The sequence below is a fragment of the Chrysochloris asiatica genome, unplaced genomic scaffold (assembly GCF_000296735.1).
Source record: "Chrysochloris asiatica unplaced genomic scaffold, ChrAsi1.0 scaffold00388, whole genome shotgun sequence".
Classification (NCBI taxonomy): domain Eukaryota; kingdom Metazoa; phylum Chordata; class Mammalia; order Afrosoricida; family Chrysochloridae; genus Chrysochloris; species Chrysochloris asiatica.
In genome coordinates, this window is record NW_006408906.1 from 1123907 (window position 1) to 1145429 (window position 21523).

Here is a 21523-nt window from a genome sequence, read left to right on the forward strand (position 1 = left end):
TTATCTGTGGCCTTAATACTTAGATGGGTGTGTATTTTGGTATTTTTTTATGTCTTCTGATTGCCTCCAGGTAGATGTGATCAGGAAATGGGCTTCCCTTTTCACTATTCTTCTTGAGAAATTTCAAGATACCACCGTTGGTCGTTTTGACGTAACTTCGGATTCAATTTTTGGCCTATTTCCTTTTTAGTCTGCCTGTCCTGCCCCACAATCCTTGTTCAGGTCTTTTTTTTTAGTTATAAATGGTTCAGGGCCAGCTGTGGCTTTTTGGTTTTAAGTGGAAACGGTCTCTTTAAATTTTAAGGAGATCTGTGTGCATCGATAGTAGCACCCTCTGAGGGTGGGGCTGGGTGTCCACTAGCTCAGGCACCTCTATAGCCACCAGAATGGAGGTGCACAGACAGCAAGGGACCAATGAACAGATACCAAAAGAAAAGAATATCCACATCTTTATCTCCACGGTTCTGTCAGGCATCTGTGAATGCTCTGATCCTTCCCGTGCTTGGTCTCATCCAAGATGGTGGCTCGTCAAGCAGCTGAGCATCTTGAATTAGAAAGCAATGGATTTCTTGCTTCTGCTACAAATTCCCCTAGCTGTAAGCCTTCCAACCTTCTAAATATTCCTTTATATGTGATTCAGAGTTCTGGGACAATTCTCTGAGCCTGCTTGGTCTGGTATTGTGTTGTTGCTGACGGAGCTCCTTAGTAAATTTCCATCTGATCCACCATCTTGTTTGTTCTTCGAATACTATATATTTTTATTCATCTTTGATATATATATTTACATGGGCTCATCTCTTTTATTTCTTATAAATGAAATAAAAGTTGGACAGTGAATAAGGCGGACCGTAGAAAAATTAATGCATTCAAGTTATGATGTTGGAGGAGAATAGTCAATGTACCATGGACTGCCAGAAGAGCAAACTAATTTGTGTTGGAAGAAGTACTAAGAAGCCAGAATGCTCCTTGGAAGCCAGGATGGCCAGACTTCATCTTTCATACTTCGAACATATTATCAGAAGGGATCAGTCCCTAGAGTAGAATATTGTGTTTGGTAACATGGAGAGTCAAAGCAAACAGAGGAAGACCCCCAATGAGATGAATTGGCACAATGACAGCAGCAATAGGCTCAACATGGCAATGAGTGTGAGATTGGTGCCGGACCAAGAAGTGTCTCCTTCTGTTGTGCATAGAGTCACTATGAGTTGGTACAGACTTGGTAGCACTGGATAGCAGCAACAAAAACTACAGCAAAAATATCAATACTAACCAAAAGAATGTTGAGTCCTTATGTGGCACCGTAGGATAAGCACTGGACTGCAAGTCTGTTTGATCCTCAAGGTCTATGGTTCAAACTTACCAGATACTTCTTACAAATCCTATACAGAGTCACTATGAGTCAGAACAGACTCAACATTGCTTAGCAACAGCAACAACAACTACCCAAAGCAATCTATAAATATAATGCAATCCTGATCCAGATTTCAATTCCATTCTTTAAAGAAATGCACAAATAAGTCACTGACTATATATGAAAAGGAAAGAGACCTCAGGTAAGGGATGCATTACTAAAGAAGAACAAAGTAGGAGACCTCTCACTTCCTGATTTAAAAACCTATGCTACAGAGTCATAGTAGTCAAATGTGCCTGGTACTGGTATAAAGAAAGGAACATAAATTGATGGAATAGAATTGAGAACTCTTCTGTCAACAAACACAAGAGAAATGCTTGTGATCATTAGCCATTTGAGATGCAAATCTAAACAACAATGAAATATCTTATCCCAACACTATTAGCAAAGATTTAAAAACAAAACAAAAATTCTCGCTAGGTTGTAGAGAGACTGGGACCTCACTACATTGACGGTGGGATTATGATGGTGCAACAACTGTGGAAAGCAGTGTGATACTTTCTCAAAAAATTAGAAATAGAAAACCATATGACCCAGCAATCCCTCTACTATATACATATCCTCAAGAAGCAAGAAGTGTGACATGAAAAGATGTATACACCCCCATGTTAATTGTTGCACTATTCATTGTTGTTGTTGCTGTTGTTATGTGTCATCGAGTCGGTACCGACTCATAGCAATTCTGTGCACAACAGAACGAAACACTGCCCGATCCTGGGCCAACCTCACAATTGTTGCAACACTTAAGCCCATTGATGCTGCCACAGTATTGCCTACAAAACAGAAGAATGGATAAAGAAAACTTTGGTACAAAATATACAACATTGAAGAATAATAATGAATCTGTGACACATCATAATATGACAGAACCTGGAGGGTATTACGGTGAGTTAAAATAGTAAATTACAGAAGGACAAATATTGTATGAAACCACTATTGTATGAAAGAACTATTGTAAGAACTGGAGAAAAAGTTTTCACACTAAAAGAAATATTCTTTGATGGTTACCAGGGATTAGAAGGAAAGGAGATTAATTCATTGGCTAGGAGGTAGGCACATGCTAACTTGGATGATGGATAAGACAATATACAGGAAGAGGGAGGTTGCTAGAAGAACAATGAAAGTAGAGAAAGACACAGGGAACAGTGCAAGAGTTAATGGGAATAGGATCCTAGAACCATCAAGGGAGAAGAGCATGAGTGGGATGTGGGACTCTACTCAGAGGAGCAGTGACACCAGAGATGGAGGCAGAGATGAGGGCATGGAGACACAGAGTAGCTGAGGTTGCTAGATTCATGGAAAGAGAAAGGCTATGTGCCTACAGCTAGGAGGTAGGCTTACAGAATGTGCCCTTTGGTTGTTTAAATTATTATGTATTCCTGAATGTTTTTGTGTATATCCCACTCTCATCCCCAAGGAAAAGAACACCACCCCCCAAAAACAAAACAAAACAAAAGGTATAGAAGCAAATATTTTTGAATGATGATGCATGGAGGAAAGTGTAATCATTGCAATGAAATGATGAGTGTAAAACCAATGTATTCCCATATAAACTATCATTCAATTCTGAAAAACTTAAAAAAAAAATGAATTAGAGAAAAAAACAAGAGTTGATGGGAATAGAGGTAAATACTGTTATGTACACAATCCCGCAATAACAATAATCTATGGTGTGTTGTTGCAGGATAATGCACTGGACCGAAAGGTTGGTTTGAAACACAGGGTTAGCAGTTCAAACCCACTAACTGCTCCTTGGAATCCCTAGACAAGGACACTATGAGTCTGAACCAACTAGACGGCACTTAACAGCAGTATATAGGTATATTGTGGGGACAACACTAGTGAGGTATACGCACCGTGGAATTGTGAAACTTTCAAGATCAGAAGGACTACAGTTACCTAAGTTCAACATTCAGAAGGGTTGGAAAAGAAATTGATAACAAGAGTCATAGTGAGGAAGTTGGATCAAAAAAACAAAAACAAAAACAAACTTTAAGTGTATATTCAGGGAGACATTCCAGCGGAGAAAGCGGGGGTATGTTAGAGAAAAGCAGAGAAAAGAGCTACAGATAAAACCTAAAAAGGAAAAATTAATTCCTAAGGAATGCTGATAATTCTCAGGAGGCATGGCATTGCTAATGAACTGGAATATTCGAAATGCTACAGTGACAATGATTACATCATCCCTTCCTCATTAGGAGGTCTCCTCTAAAGTTGCTTGGGGTTTATTTTTCAGTGACTATCCATTTCTTCTTCCCTCCTTCCCTCTCTCCTTTACTTTCTAACTCTCTCTTTCCCTTCTTGATTTTTTTCTTTCTTCCTCCAGCTCTCCTTTCATCTTTTGATTACTCTTTCTTTTGCCCTTACTCTTCTTTCTCCCTTTCTGCTTCTTTTTTATATTCTCATGCTTCATCTCTTTTTCATTTCTTCCCTTTCTCCCTACCCTCCTTTCTCTCTCACACTTTCACTTCCTCTCTCCTTCCTTCTCTGTGTCAGGTACTATTTGAAATATTAAAAATGCAATACTTATAATAACCTATGAAGTTATTATTACATCTTCCTATTAAAACTAAGGAAACTTCACAAAGAGATACAATAGCTTTCTCCAGGCAATTCAGATTCAGAGTTAGGATGACTCGAAGGGCTCTGGCCAAGTCATTCCTCTGCCCAATGCTTTTCCTGATTTCCTATGGCTTATAAATCACCTGGAGTCCTAGTGTGGTGCTGTAGGATAAACACTGGATGACTAACTGCAAGGTCAGAGTTCAAACCCACTAGCTATTCTTCAGAAACCCTATATGGAGTAGCTGTGAGTCAGAACCAACTCAACAGCAGTTAACTACAAAACTACCATGCATCAAATAAAGCCCAGATTCCCTAGCATAATAGAAAAGCTACTTCACTCAACGGTCCCAATCTATGCCCTCAAACTTTCTAATTTCAGCTACATTCTTCCATAACCCCTTTTATAGCATCATCAGAATGCTCACTCTTCCCTGAACATAACTGAGATTTTACAACTTCATATAACATGCTTCTCCATTTCTATTATATACACCCTGCTTCCCCTAAGGAGTCCTAATATGGCGCTGTGGGCTAATGCGCCAGACTGCAAAGTCGTTTGAACTGCAAGATCAGTGGTTCAAGCTCACCAGCTGCTCCTCGGAAACCCTATACAGGGTTGATATGGGTTGGACCTGACTTGACAGCACTTAACAACAAACTTCCCCTAAAATTCCTACTCATCCTTCAAAACCATGGCCATCTATTCTGTGATGCCTCTTTTGTCACTTGCAGACTGCATTATTTATTTTCATTTGGAATACTTATAACACTTACTACATTGTACTGTGTTATTCACATAACTGCCCCACCCACTAGATTCTGAAATTCCACAAAAGAAAAGTTGAACCTTATTCACTGGATAAGTCCCATGTTTGCTTCCTTATTTGTGCTCATTGTTACAAAGGGTACATCTTACATTTTTAAAAAAATCACTGGTGTGTAATTTATATGCCATTCTCTCAGTAGTATTGACTGAGAGAACATTTTGGAACTATGCATCTGGGGTCTGATTGTGGCACTGTGGTTGGTGTGCTGGACTGCTAAGTCAGTTTAAACCTCAAAGTCGCTGGTTCAAGCTCATCAGCTGCTCTTTGAAAACTCTATACAGGGTCACTATGGGTAGGAACTGACACTAAAGCACTTAACAACAACAACAACAATAACATACATATATCCTGATATAAACAAATATTTCATGTAAAAATCTGACTATAAAATTTTAAATTGTTTTACTGAAACTTTGTTTTTAGGTTTCTCTAAATCAACAGCTTTGTTAATGATTTTTCAAAAATTGCCTAGATTTAGGCAAATGTGACACACATAAGCTTTTTCAGAAATATTTCTGTCTATGTGAAGTGAAGCTCATCTCTCTTTCTCACTGCTAATCTTGTGTGTATTCACAATATCTTTAGATTAGTTTTATACTATTCAATGTTGAGATAGGTAACCATTTTTCCTTCAGCTCACTAATATTTACGGAGATTAGACATTTTGATTAAATTTATATGTATTTTGCGGTTTAATGAATGAAAATTGCGGTTTAACAGAATGAAAAATTCCATAACATTTAATTGTGCTCATGCTGAATCTATACTTGAGGTATCCAGTAGTTTGAATAGACCAAAGGGATGTTGCATAGTTTTAAATTGAAAAAGCTACGTGGCAGGGCTGTATTCTTTCACTTTACTTTTACTTTGAACAAATTATCTAAGAATTTAGACTATATGAACAAGAATACTGCATTAGGATTGTAAGATGATACATTAAGAAGCTAAGATATGCAAATAATAATGCTCTGCTTGCCAAAAATGAAGATAACTTAAAGACTTACAGGTGAAGATCAAAGACTTTTTCTTTTAGTATGGATTATATGTGAACATAAAGAAAAGAAAAATCCTTACAATTGGATCAGTGGGCAACATCATTATAAATAGAGAAGGAAGTTACGTTGTCATGAGTTTCAGTTCTCTTTGACCAACAATCAATTCCCATGAAAGCAGCAGTCCTGAAACATGTTGGATTGCCTTCAGGAAATCTGCTACAAAAGACATGTTCAAAGTGTTCCAATGCAAAAGATGTCATTTTTATTACGAAGGTACACCTGGGCCAATCCATGCATGGTCTTTGCAGATACCTCATATACATAAGACAGCTACACAAGGGGATGGGGAGGGAAACTGAAGAAAAAATGCACATTTAAACTGTGGTGTTGGCAAAGAATATTGAATATAGCTTGGACTGCCAGAACACCAAGTCTGTCTTGGAGGAAGTACAGCCAAAATGCTCCTTAAGACTTTGTTTTGCTTACTTTGGATATATATATCATTAATCACTGGAGAAAAAGACTTCCTACTCATTAAGTAGAGGGTTAGTAAAAAGAAGACCCTCAATGAGATGGATTGACATAATGACTATATCGATGTTATCAAACATAGCAGTGATTTTGAAGATGACACAAGACGGCACAACATTGTGTTTGTCATACATGGGGCCAATATTAGTCAGAGCTGAACCGATGGCACCTAACAACAACTGTGAACAACATTGAAATAATTGCCTATACCATTCTATTTTGTTCAACATTAAATCACATTTTTTGTTGTGTTTTGTATGCTATTTTTGACATAAAATATGTAAATAAACATTCTGTATTTAGTTTTTTATATGTCAATCCTTACCGATTTCACTTTATTTCTAAGCTCAAGCATATCCATTGTTGTTGTTAGGTGCCATCGAGTTGTACCGACTCATAGAGACCCTATGCACAGCAGAATGAAACATTGCCCAGTCCTGGGCCAACCTCACAATTATTGCCACCCTTGAGCCCATTGATGCTGCCACTTTGCCAATTCATCTCACTGGGTGTCTTCCTCTTTTTCTCTAACCCTCCACCTTACCAAACCTGATAGCCTTCTTCAGTGACTGGTCCCTCCTGACAATAAGTCCGAAGTATGAGAGACGAAGTTTGGCCATCCTGGCCTCCCCTCCAAGGAGCACTCTGGCTACACTTCTTCCAACACAGATCTGTTGGTTCTTTTGGCAGCGCATGGTACTTTCAGTGTTCTCCTTCAACACTCATCTGTCAGTTTGTCATACTGTTATGGCTTGTGAGTTGCCGTGATTCTGAAAGCTATGCCACGTGTATTTTAAATACCAGCAGGGTCACCCATGGTGGACAGGTTTCATATGACAAAGACAGACTAGGAAGAAGGAGTGACAAACTACTTCCAAATATTTAGTCACTGAAAACTTTTTGCCTAGCAGAGAAACACTATCAGATATAGTACCGGAAAATAAGCATATCCATTGGGATAATATTTGGCTGTCCTGTATCTTCTTAAATCATTTATATACACATTCAAATATATGTACATTCTATATGTGTGTAAATATATACTATGAGGGTTTGAAAAACTCACAGAAAATTTCCATTATCTTCTAATTCCATTCTTCCAGGAACTCTTTTGAAGTCCCCTCATGTGTTTGTGTCTGTGTGCAAGAAACGTTTGTGTTTCCAAAGAACCAGGTTATTATGTGAAATTCAGTATTTTGAGAAAATGGAGGATGACCATAACAGATCACAAAAAGGAAGGATGACTCCATCATTACCTAACTGCAACATTGTGGCATCCCATGATCGTCAGAGTTTTGAGCATCATGACCAAGCCAACTTGACACAAAACCTTAACAATCACCTCCGCACTACTCTCCCTTCATATCTCTGTGTTTGTAATACCTGATATACACCATTAATGTACAACATTGTTGGATAGTAGACATTTTTACTATTGTTGTAAATGCAAAATGTCATATGACAAGATAGTTGATGAGTAAGGAGTCAAAACAAACAAACAAACAAAAAACAAACACACTTCTATAGGTCGTTTCTGACTCATAACAACCTTATATAAGGTTGCCAGTTCTATAAAATTTTACCTGAGCAGATAGTCTTATGTTTCTCATCAGAACAGCTGGTGGGTTTGAATAAAGACCTTGTGATTACCAGGCCAATACCTAATCCACAGTTCCATTTTCTACTTCAGTCTACTACTATTCAATCATTTACTCTTGTTTTGAAGCAAGCTGACAACTCACAGATAATGAGACTGAATGGTACATTTGAACATTCTGGGCCAATGAACCTTAATGCAGCTACCAATTGCAAATGCTCTGAACCAAGGAACACTCGGTCAGGCTATCCTGAGTTGAATATGTTCTGTAAATTGTATTGTGTACTCTGTTGGGATCTCTCCTGTCATTTGCTTTGTGCTTTGGTGAACACTTTGGAGCCATAATGACTGACAAATTGTGCAAGTGATAGTGCTGGATCTGTCATAAAGAAACAAAGAAAGACTGCTAAGCTGTAAGTTATAGTGTGTGTTTTACCATGTCTTGAGGCCTTTTTCAAGGCAATGGAAATGGAGTGTTAAAGATCAGCAGGCCATTAGGAGCTGGTTCAAGTATTTTGACACATTAGAAGGGCTATGATCATCCTTTCAAACTGGGAAAATTTATGATACTCAATGCAGCAGCTCCAAAAGGAATTTGTTAAAAGGTGTCCTTAGAATGTTGATCCATTAAGTGTTCCCAGGTTGCTAGTCTGCTAATGCTTTGTATTTATTTTACTTGTTTTCCTGGCTCTTATTTCCAATTAAGATATGTGAGATTTAGGTTTTATTATTTCTCATTTCAGAAACAGTAAAAGTTAGGGGGAAAAAAGTAGAACCTAAATCTCATATATCTTAATTGGAAGTAAGAGTGAGAAAAACAAGTAAAATAAATACAAAGCAATAACAGAGTAGCAGCCCAGGGGCACTCAATGGATCAGCATTGTAAGGTACCTTATAAGAAATTCCCTTTGGAGCTGCTGTACTGGCTATCATACTTTGCTTCAAATCTCTAAAGTTCTGACATACCTCACTATGCCAGGTAAATTCTCCCACGTTGAAAGGATGATCACAGTCCTCCTAATGTGTTTTCTTTTCATTTGTAACATGTTTTCTTAGAGAACAATAGACGCAGTAACTATGCATTAGAATCAGAGTATCTCTGGGAGGAGCTGCAATAGTTTGAAAAGATGGTCAGTTGTTTCTGAGGTACAGCCAGGATGGAGAATCACTGCTCAGTAGATGATGTTTGCCTATATATTATATAAGGAGCTGATGTTTCACTTGAAACACCTTTCAAGCAAATGAAAAGCTTATACAGATGCCTTTTTGTTTGACATTATTCCCCTTCTCTGAATTGATAATTACTTTTCAAATAAATTCAGAAGATGAATTGACAGCTTGGACACTTTGATCTAAGAATTGTCAACTGGGAGTGATGTCCTATAGGTTTGCAAGCTTATTCAGAGAACACATACTTATTAAGTACATTTAGAGATGTTTTCTAGCCTTTCCTGTGAATATTGAAGAAATATTGCTTTCTGAGGAGATTAAAGCCTGAATATGTTTGTATTTGACCACGAAATGCTAAAGGGAGGATCCTTGTAACTCTGTTTCCTTAGGAAAATCAGGAGGTTTAAGAACTATAAAAGGCCAGCGTCATTGAGTTTCAGCAGGTGTTTCATGCAGGTAGCTTCATTAATGATTAACCACAGAGTATGAATAGACACCAGATGAAGGGAATTAAATTCCAGTATTTGCATGAAGCTTTTGCCCTGTTTTCTGCTCCAAAGTCATATAGAAAATGTTTGATTTTCTCCATAGGTCCGAACCAGTGTCCTACCTGAACATAAGGATCCTCCGCCAGAGGTTGGGGTAAGTATTTCTCATGTTTCCAAAAGGTGCATAAACCACTTGTAAATTCATTGTTTGGATTTTCTCTGGACTCCTGCCTGATAGCTGACAAATGAAATTGAGTTAAATTAACAGGGTGTGACTATGCAAGGAGAAGCTGTCATATATTTGCTGAATTGCTTGGAATTCATTCCCTGTCTCCTGAAAATCATACTCAAATGAATTCATATTATTTTAGTCCAGCTGGCTAGAGATGGACCTAGAATTGCTCTGCAGGTAACGGAAGTGTGATTCAGAGCCAGCATTCCTGGACCTACAGGAGCCTAGCAAAATTGCAGATGTGAACTCCTCTGCTTCAAGAAGTGGGCAGAGAACCAGCAGCACAACTGTGATGTTTTCTCTTTCCTGCAGCTAAAATACTATAATGCAGGTCAAAAAAGTGGCTACTACAGATGTTCACCCTGCTGCTGGGAAACCCTCCGATGTTTTCATGCTGCATTTGAACCGCTATATCTCTAGCCTTTAGATATTGGAAAAACAAGAGGGTATTAATTGCTTTCTGCCTAGACAATGGAAAGTAGGCGATTGCCATCAGTGGCTGTGGAATCACCTGTGACTCACAATGACTTCATTTGTGCAGAGTGAAACTGTGCTCCAGGGGGCTTTCAGTCACTGATTTTTTGAAAGTAGATCACCAGTATTTTTTTCTCTGAGGTGTCTCTGAGTAAACCCCAACCTTCTGGTTCGCAGCTGAGGGTGTTAGCTATTTACATCACCCAGGGACTCCAGAGTATATGATGGTAGCTTTTAAAAAGAAAGCACAGCAGACTGACTCCTGGGATATGTTCATTTACAAGCAAGGAAAATGTGCAGAAGTAAATTGAGTTTAAGGGACCTTGGGCCTCAGTCAACTGAAAGGCCCATTTGAAATTCTCTAAAACCCTCCAGGCAATTGAGATGGATCTTCCAGGAAGTGTGTAAAGTACTGTACTAGGTATCATTCATTTCCTCATTGACCAGCAGTCACCTCCTTACGTTGCTGAGGGAGTTCCCCAAATATAGACACTAGAGTTATGTCATCTGCACAGAATGTCTGCATCTGACAGTAGAAAGGAAGGAAAGGGCTCATTGTGCTTTCTCATGCCCAACACAGCCATCTGGTTTCTGCTGTGGGACAAGTTAAGTTGGATTGCTCCCTCCTGCTGAACTGAATCTTTTCTTTGATTTTGACTCAGAGCAACTTGTATGGAGTTTTTGAAGAGTGGTTGGTGAGTTTGAACCGCTGATCTTGTGATTTACACTGACCTTGTGATCCAGCGCTCATCCTACAGCGCCACACCAGGGCTGGGTCTTAGTGTTTTACTTTCTGCTGACCTCACGCTCTGCTTAGGCCTTTGTTTAGTTGCTCCAATCAATAGTACAAGCAAGTTCTTCCCAGCCTCAGGCCTATCTGTGCTCACTCTGCCTGATCTGCTATTTCCCACTATGTTACTATTATATCCAGTACAACCTTGGTTACTTACAACAACAGAAATACGTTGTCTCATAGTTCTGCAAATTAACTTCATTGCTGTCTAGCCAATTTTGACTCCTTGTGACAGTATATAGGACAGAGTGCTGTTTTTATTAAGCACCGTTGAGTCGGTTCTGACCCATAGTGACCCTGTACAGGGTTTCCAAGGAGCAGCTAGTACATTTGAACTGATAACTTTGCGGTTCAAACTGACTTTGTAGTCCAGCGTATTAACCCACACCGTCACACCAGGACTCCTTAGGGCAGAGTAGAATTTATAGCGACCTTATAAGGTTTCCAAGGACCCTGGTGTAGTTGCTGTAGGATCAGCACTAGACTATGAACCACAAGATTGGCAATTCAAACCCACCACCTGCTCCTTGGAAACCCTATACAGGGTCGCTATGAGTTGGAACCAACCAGATGGCAGTTAACAACAACCTTTATGGAAACAGACTGCCACATCTTTCTCTTATGTAGTGACTGAAAGGTTTGAATCACTTACCTTTTGTTAGCAGTCTAGTATTTAACAATTGCACCACCAGGTCTCCTTTCTAAGAGCTATAAATCTAAAAGAAGATCTCGACATGGCCATCCGTTGTCTACAAATGCTCTAGGGAGGATCTTTCTTTGTCTTTTCTAGCTTGGCTTGCGGCAGCAAAACTTCAATCTCTGTTCCAAGCTCACATGACTGTCTTCCCTCTCTGTCTGTCTCTCTCTGTATCTTACTATGACACGTTCCTCTCTCTTTTTCTGTGATGTTATCTGGTGTGACACAGCAGGTTAATGCACTAGATGGCAAGGTTAGTTTGAACTGCAAGGTCGGTGGTTCAGGCTCACCATTTGCTCCTTGGAAAACCTATACAGGGTTGCTATGAGTTGGAACCAACTTGAAGGCACTTAACAATAGCAAGACAATAACACCTCTTTTATAAGGAGAGCAGTCATATAGGATTAAGATCAATCCTATGACATCATCTTAACTTGATTATATCTACAAAGATATTCTTCCCTAGTAAAGACACATTCACAGTGCCAGGAATTAGAAATTTAATATATCTTTTGGGGAACACTGTTAGACCCCAACATCTGCTAGTCGGCTCGCATGCCTCTTGCTTACTACTACTACCATCTGGAGGAATGCTCACCCTCACACTTGATCTTTCTATTATAAACTCTTATCATGTCCTGGATATTTCTTTCATAAAACTTTAGACCTTTGGGAAATTTGTAACTATTAATATGGTCATTTAATACATTGTTTTAATCAAAGAGGTCTATTGAGTTTCTGAGGTTCAAGAAACATGAACTGATTTAACTTTTTCCCTCACTAGCTATCCTATCACCCCATTTCCCACCCACTGTTCTTGTGAGGAAGCTCCCTTATTTAGTGCACTAATAACAACATGGCTTAAGTGTATGAAATTCCCTTGATGTTTGCCTCATTCATATTCGTGGGAGCACATTTATTTAAAACTTCAGCCTGTTCTGTGTTTACATTAATTTCTTCCTCCCACTGTTCCTCACGGTAGTCTAGAGCTATCTGTGTCTCTAGCAGTTTGTGGTGGAGAGAGAGCATTGTCTGGTTCTCACACTTGCCCTGATCTATCCTCTCCTTATGGCTTGGCTTCTGAGGCATGAAGGAAAAAGAGAGGAGACAGGTTTCTGCTGTGCTTATTCATGGGGAGGGGGCTGTTTCCTTTCTGTTGACTGGGGTTTTTCTCAATCTAACACTACCTGACTTAGCCCTCTGTGTAGCCTATACTGGAAGGCTGATTCTTTTATGTGGCAAGCGTATGAGTATTTCTGGGATCCTTTCAGGTTTTCTTCACTGCATATTTCCCTATTATGGAGGCTCTAGTTCTGAATCAACTTCTAATGCTTAGTCCCTCTTCCTACCAAGCTCCAACTTGGCTACTTCCTGTAGTGTCCATTTGACCTACGTGAAACTCACATACATTTGCCATATTACATAGAAAAAAGTGCAAACCACCTCACTGGTGTTTCCTCTCTTAACACACCTTCTCTCTGCTGACCCATTCTATGATCCCCAAAAGCAGCAGATAGTAGCCAGTCAGTGGTCTCTAAAGAAGAGACAGTTGCCAGTCCCTGTAGAGGTGAAGTAATAATGATTTTGGTAACTTTAAGCTTTACAAGTAATATTTTGGAACTGGATTCCCTTGGTTTTGGGAAGAAAGGTACTATCCTGGGTAATAACAGGGGCTAGACACACTTCCTAAATAGCGATGGTGGTTATGTGCCTTGGAGGTGGTTCCAACTCATAGTGACCCTGTCTAGGGTTTCCAAGTCTGTAACTCTTTATGGTATCAGAAAGTCTCATCTTTATCCTGAAGAGTGTCTGGTAGATTCGAACTGCTGCCTTTGCATTTCACAACCTAACTCATAACTCACTATGCTACCAGAGGATAGTAGTACATCTCCCAAAATGCTGAACTCTTTCTCTTCCAACCATACCTTTATATTAACTAGATGTGGGGCCTATTGATTCACTGATTGATTTCTCTGACTCTTCTCATTAAGTCTTTTGATGAGGTTGCTGTGTATGTAGGGGTAGTAGGGGGTTCTCTGAACTTATAATGTGGTGCATTTGGTAAATTGTATTTTCCTATTTGACAAAGACTAAGCTGTAACTCCTGAACCAAAAGAGAAAACTCAACTGACATACTGTAACATGCCCAAGTCATCTAGCAAATAGTAGCTTCAAAGAAACAGACTTGACTTTATTATAAAATCAGTTGTTGTTAGGTGGTATAGAGTCAGTACCAACTCATAGTGATGTTATACATAACAGAACAAAATATTGCCTGGCCCTGCACCAATCTCACAATCACTGTTACACTTGACCCCCTTGCTGTTGCCATTCTTCTAATCCATCTCATGGGGGAATCTTCCTCTGTTTCACTGACACTCCATTTTACCAAGCATAATGTCATTGTCCCGGGACTGGCCCCTCCTGATAATATGTCTGAAGTGTGAGACAAAAGCTAGCCATCTTGACTTCTAAGGAGTGTTCTCAGTATGCTTTTCCAACACATATTTGTTTGTTCTTCTCAAAGTCTATGGTATTTTTAATATTCTCCTCCAACACCATAACTCAAATGCATCAATTCTTCTATGGTCTTCCTTATTCATTGTCCAACTTTTACATGTATATGAGGCTATTGAAAATACGATGGTTTGGGTCAGGCACAACTTAGTCCTCACACTGACCGTTTTGTTCTTCTAACTCTAAAAAGAGGTCTTCTGCAGCAGATATGTCTAATGCAATGCATTATAGTCTAAGGGAAAGGTATCCAGGACTGGGACAATTTCTACTATTATTATAATATTGTCTAATCTGGCCATTTCATGTCCAAGAAACACATTCTAGATTAAATAAAGAATGAAAGATAAAATGTTTAGATTAGCTGTTTTTTTTTTTGTTTTTTTTTATTGCTATTAATTGCCATTGAGTCAGTTCCAACCCATAGTTGACCCTGTGTAGGTTTTCTGAGGAGTGGCTGGTTGGTTTGAACTGCCAACCTTATCATAGCAATCCATTGCTTTTCCTACAATGCTACACCAGTGTCCAGCTTAGCAGATGTTGTTGTTGTTGTTAAGGACATCAAGTCGATTCTGACTCATAGCAACCCTGGATAGGGTTTCCAAAGAGCAGTTGGTGAGTTTGAACTGCCAACTTTGCTGTTCCAACTGACTTTGTGATTGTGTATTATAGAGTACCACACCAGGATTCCAGATTATCATATAGCTGATTGTTGTTGTTAAGTGCTGTCCAGTCAGTTCCAACTCATAGTGACACTGTATAGGGTTTCAAGGAGCAGCTGGTGACCTTTTAGTTTAAATCAACCTTGCAGTCCAGTGCATTAACCCACAGTGACATACCAGGAACACTGATATTTTTTGTTGTTGTTGTTAGGTGCCATTGAGTTGGTACTTACCCATAGCGACCTTATGCACAGCAGAATGAAACACTGTCCAATCCTGGGCCAACCTCACTATTGTTGCCACAGTTGAGTCCACTGAAGCTGCCACTTTACCAATCCGTCTCACTGGGGCTCTTCCTCTTTTTCTCCACCTTACCAAACATGATATCCTTCTCCAACAACTGGTCCTTCCTTACAATATGATCGAAGTATGAGAGACGTTGTTTGGCCATCCTGGCCCCCAGGGAGGACTCTGGCTGAACTTCTTCCAACACAGATCTGATAGTTCTTTTGGTAGCCCACAGTACTTTCAATAATCTCCTCCAACACCATAACTCAAATGCATCAATTCTTCTATGGTCTTCCTTATTCACTGTCCAGCTTTTGCATGCATATGAGATTATTGAAAATACCATGGTTTGGGTCAGGTATACCATGACTTGGGTCAGGTACACTCTTGGCTCTTCAACACTTTAAAAAGATCTTGTGCAGCAGATTTATCTAATGCAATATTATCTAATGCAATAAATCGTTTAATTTCTTGACTGCTATCTCAAGTGAGTGTTGATAATTGATCCAAGAAGAATGAAGTCTTTGACAACTTCAATCTTTTCTCTGTTGATAAGAATGTTTTTTACACTGGTACTGGTCCTTTAATTATAGAAAAAAAATAACTGTCCATGAAATTTCTGTCACTCACATACTACTGGGAAGAGTTGAGTCATTAGCTAGCAGGGATTCTAGGTACATTTCCCATTTTAACAAAATCTAAGTTCTATTAACAATGAAAATGGGCAGGATGTATATTAGGCAGGCAATTAGCAATATCTCCAACCCCCAATTATATGTTCTGCTCCATAGTAGCAAAGTTCCTGTTTATTTTCTCATTCTAATATTCCTAGCTTTGTGCCTGAAAATTAGCAAATATTTGATATATGAACTGAATAAATATCAAGAAACACACCATTCTTTAGGACTGACAGCTATCCACTTCTTTTACTTTAGAAACACTAAGAAAAAAGGAAAGGAAATAGCACATTGTATCACCCATCAGAAATCAATAAAATGGCAATTGTTATTACAAAGCCACATTTTCAACTGCTGAGAATAAACCTAGATGGATATAAGTAAGCACGAGTTGGCTTTTTGACACTTTCAGAGCACATATTATTTTGGTCAGAGAATGAGCAACATGCATTGAGCACCTAGGGATGGGAACTGGTTTGTATGCATTTTATCAGTTAATCTTTGAAGTATTTCTATGAAAACTGCAAAAGGGTTTTGAGAGTGTAAGCTCTTGTCCAAACACATAGAGCTAGTAATAGCTCAACATACGAACAACACTGACCTTCAAGCACATCAGTTAAACTAAAAAACAAACTGATTTTTTGTTGTTGTTTCCTAACTTTTTTTGCATTCTTAAACAGCATCTATTGCATCCATCTCAACATTATCTTGCTGTCTCTCAAACAGATGCCAGTATGTGTTCTGAGACATTTTGTGATATATTCAAAATGAAAATATCATTTTTATAATAGATACATTGTTGTTGTTGTTATGTGCTGTGGAGTCGGTTCCAGCTCATAGCGACCCTGTCAAGGGTTTCTGAGGCTGTAAATATTTATGGGAGCAGAAAGCCTCATCTTTCTCCTGCAGAACAGCTGGTAGTTTCGAACTGCTGACCCTGAGGTTAGCAGCCCGATTCGTAACCACTACACTACCAGAGCTCCTTGTAATAAATATATCTACTGTAAAATATCTGTTAAAGTTTTTTTTAAAGATTTTATTGTGAATTGAAATTGAGTGATAGTTTACATGACAGAATGTTGATTTTGCAGTTAACAAAAAAGTTCATATTTTGTTTCATTGCAGTGATTGCAATCCCCTGCATGTGCCATCAGTTAATGGTATTTGCCTCCATTGCCTCTTTTTTATTTTTTTGATGTATACAAAAGAAAGCAGGGATATATAATCATTTAAACAACTAAAGGACATATTTTGCAAGCCAGTTCCTGACCACCAGCACTTAGCCTTTCTCTTTCCATGAGTCTAGACCCCTCAGCTGCTCTATCTCTCCATGCCATCACTGCTTCTGTCTCTGGTGTCATTGCTTCTCTGGTATCTCACAGTCTGTTCCTGTTCTTCCCTCTTGATGATCCTCGGGTCCTCTGTTCCTGGAATGTAAGATGAACTACCCACTCCTTTTTGTTACACATCTTCTCCCTTTACAGTTGAGACAATCGCAATTAGTCATGATTGAATCGCAATTGCTCACTATTGAATTAAAAGAATTCTATCCCCATCTCCTTTAACCAGACACATCTAGATAAGATGGAAACAATTCATTGGGGATTCTACTTTCCCTACTTTGCTCTGAAACTAAACTCCCTTTTGAAAACTTGTAAGTCAACCACTTCATGCCTTTACAACCTGCCCCCACCCCAATTTTTGGTAGCCAATGTCTATATTGCCCATTCCTATCATCTCTGTGGAATGAAGGGATAGGCTTTATACTTGATGTAAAGACTTATTCCCTGTTTGTTGGTATTTTGAACTACTGTGTCCATAAGTATAGGTCAAGTTCATCAAATTGTAGCAATTTACATTTGCTTCTGTATCAAACTTCTTTTACTTCCTATAGTTGAATTCTGATTATCAAACCATCAAAGTTAGGTCAGATGGGAACTATCTGCAAGTTTGGGCATTCTTGCTCATCTCTCTCCACTTCAAATTAGCTGGAAGCTTCACTCTTAGCTCTAGCTCCAAGTGGCTAGGTGAGTGTCCATAGGCTGAGGAGTTTCTCAAACTTCAGACCAACCAGCCCTTCCTCTTCTCTCTGTCATCTCAACTTCAACAGGTGTCTATGGAAAATAGTCTAACTTAGCCCATGGCTTCATTACTACCTTCCCTTCACTTCTACTCACAAGTGGACCAACGTGTGGTTATCAGTGAACTTACAAGCCTGCTCATCTGTTCCCTTTGAGTTTCAGCCTTGGAAGCTGATTTGTTTGAAGGGCCTCAATAGCTTGCCTTGATGACTACCAGGCATACAGCTTATTTGTTGTAATAATAATCAAACGGTCTACTTTTTTTGTGTGTGTGTGTCCTGCTGGTCTTTCTTTCAAAAAGGATCTTCTGTTCCTATAGCTGCTTTGCAATGGTCTGCATGTCCTTTCAAGTGGGAATGTCCCACCTCAGAATGTTCTGGGTGGGGCTCAGGATTCCACCTAAGGCCCCATTCTCTTTAAAGCATTTCACTAGGCAAATTCTAGAACCCCTTTTAGGAATTCCAATCAGTTGTAGGCTGAAGATGGGCTTACAAGCTATCTCTAATCATATTTTCCAATATTCCTTTCTATCCCACTTAAATATCTATTTGATAATAGTAGGCAAGAGAAACAGATATCCACAAGGCAGTAAAACACCTTAACATTATTTCTCCTCTTTTGCCCATTCAGACTATGCCTTGATCCCTATATCACAGAGCCCTGTTGTTCCAAAGTTGAGTATGCATCATTATTTACCTCTGTCACATTGAGCCAAAACAAGCCTACCTAAATGTTTCCCTAGCTTCCTTGTTCTTCCACCACCCCTTTTTAATTAATATTAACTTTTAATAGATGTCCTCTAACTTGTTTTTCTTTCTAATGTTATTCCATGTCAACAGTTAATGTAGTTTCTGTTCCCTCCTTTCAGGTAGGAATGAATGTAACTCTATTTTTTAGTGTTGACAGTAAAGAAGACTAACTTGGGCTCTGAGAAAGGACCTGCCTTGTATATTATGTGCATAATATTAACTTGAAAACTTCAAAGACTTAAAATCACAAATGAGATTCACATATGCAATTTAAAAGTTTCCAGTAATTATATTTTACTTGTCTGTCGGTTTGTTGTAATGTGGGAGCTCATGTGTTGCTGTGATGCTGAAGGCTATGCCAACAGTATTTCCAGTACTTTAGGGTCATCCATGTTGGACAGGTTTCAACAGAGCTTCCAGGCTAAAACATACAATGAAGAAGGAGAAGCAAACCACTTATGAAAGATTACCCACTGAAAACCTTACAAATAGAAGTGAAACACTGTCAGACATAGTACCAGAATTTGAGGTCTTCAGATTGAAAGGCACACAAAATATGACTGGGGAAGAGCCACCTCCTCAGAGTAGAGTTGACCTTAATGATGTGGATGGAATGAACCCTTCTGGAACTTCATCTGATGATGTGTCACAACTAAAAATGAGAAGAAACAGTTTTAAACATCCACTGATAATCATACCATAGAAGGTATGAAGTATAAATATAGAAAAATTTGAACTCCTCAAAGATGAACTGGAACTCTTATTGTGTGGAGGAGATTATAATCATTAATATGAAACAAAGTGTACAATTTGTTGGATGTAAAGCTGATGATCTTGTCTGTTAACTGTCTCCAGATTCACAATAAAAAGCTTAAAAAAATATAATTGAAACTAATAAAGATCAATATCCTAAGCATTAGTTAGCTGAAATGGAATGGCATCACATTTATCATCAAAACAGAGCATGTCAAACTGTATCTTGACATACAATGCTGTCTGTGGTAGGATAATATTCATATGCCTACAAGGAAGACCAGTTAGTACCACTATTATTCAAATTTAAGCACCAATTATCCAAGCACGTGATGAAAAATTAAAGAATTCTACTGACTCCTTCAGTCTGACATTGACCAAACTTGCAATCAAGATGCACTGATATTGCACTGGTGATTGGAATGCAAAAGTTATAAAAATATGAAGGATTAATAGTTGTAAAAAATTGCCTTAGTGATAGGAATGACAATGGAGATTGCATTATATAATTTTGCTATAACAATGACTTATACATTGCAAATAACTTTTTAAAACAATATTAACAGTGGCTATACATGGACCACATCAGAGAGTATACACAAGGATAAAACTGATTAGCTCTAAGGGACAAGACAATGAAGAAGTTCAATATCACCAGTCAAAACAAGACTTGGTACCAACTGTGAAATAGACGATTAATTGTTCTTATGCAGATTTCGGCTGAGCTAAAGAACATTTTAAATAAAACCTTGAATATAGATTTCAAGAACATCTGGAGAACAAATTTGACACACTGAATACTAATGATTAAATACGAGATTTGTTGGAGGATGACAATAATATCAGACACGGGAAAATCAAAGGTCATGAAACAGATATGAAACAAATGAAATACCAACATAAATGTCAGAAGAGACTGTGAAACTGGCTCTTGTACTGAGAGTACCTAAAGCAAATGGAAGAAATGATGACGTAAAAGAGCTAAACAGAAAATTTCAAAGAGCAGCTTTAGAAGGCAAAATCAAGTGTTATAATTGAATGTGCAAAGACCTGGTGTTAGAAAACAAAAAATAAGAACATACTCAAAATTTTTCAAGCTGAGAGAACTAAAGAATATGGAAGGATTCTATGGGCAAATATTTTGCTGAAAAAACTTCAAAAATTATGAAGAATGTGTTATAAATATTGAAAGAACACTCATTAGCAACCTGCAATATGCAGATGATACTGCTGTGTTTGCTGAAAGTGAAGAATTTAAAATATGTACTGAGGAAGATCAAAGACCACAGCCTTCAGTATGGGTTGTACCTCAGTTATCTTTGGTGAAGATAATTGAAAAAATCCTCACCATTGAACCAATGCTTATCATCATGATAAATGGAGAAAAGATTGATTGAAGTTGTCAAAGACTTCATTTTGCTTGGATCTACTGTAAGCACTCAAGAAATCAAACGATGCATTGCATTAGGCAAATATGTTACAAAAGACCACATTAATGTGTTTAAGAGCAAAGATATGTTTGAGGACTAAGGTGTACCTGCTCCAAACCATGGTATTTTCAATAGCTCAAGTGTAACAACAATTATGAGGATAGTGTAGATCTGGGCAGTGTTTTGTTCTGTTGGGCACTGAGTCTCTATGAGTAGGAATTGATTCAATGGCACCCAATAACCCCAACAACATAGAAAAAATATTGACTGACACAGGCAACATCAAAAGAAGATGGACAGAGAGTCATTGAAAAAATAAATAAATAAATAAATAAATAAATTGCTGGCTGTTCAACAATTTCAAGGGGTAGCATTTCATCAAGGCCCAACAGTATATTGAAGGGAGAATTCTTAGCTGCACTGAAGTAATTTGTGAAAACTAAGACTCCAGGAACTGATAAAATGCAAATCGAAATAATTCAACAAACTGATGCAACACTGGAGCACTCACTAATAAATGCCAAGAAATTTTGAAAAACTGGCCACTGACTAGAAAAGATGAGTATTTATGCCCAATCCAAAGAAAGTT

General features: G+C 38.4%; 1 protein-coding gene across 1 annotated transcript in view; it reads left to right on the forward strand.

The window, feature by feature from the left end:
* The window catches only part of INPP4B (inositol polyphosphate-4-phosphatase, type II, 105kDa), a 713554-nt gene that overhangs the window by 202856 nt on the left and 489175 nt on the right, over window positions 1-21523 (forward strand). Inside the window, exon 5 of the mRNA XM_006876519.1 lies at window positions 9688-9738. Coding sequence (XP_006876581.1) covers window positions 9688-9738 — 51 coding nt within the window. The remainder of the gene's footprint in view (window positions 1-9687; window positions 9739-21523) is intronic.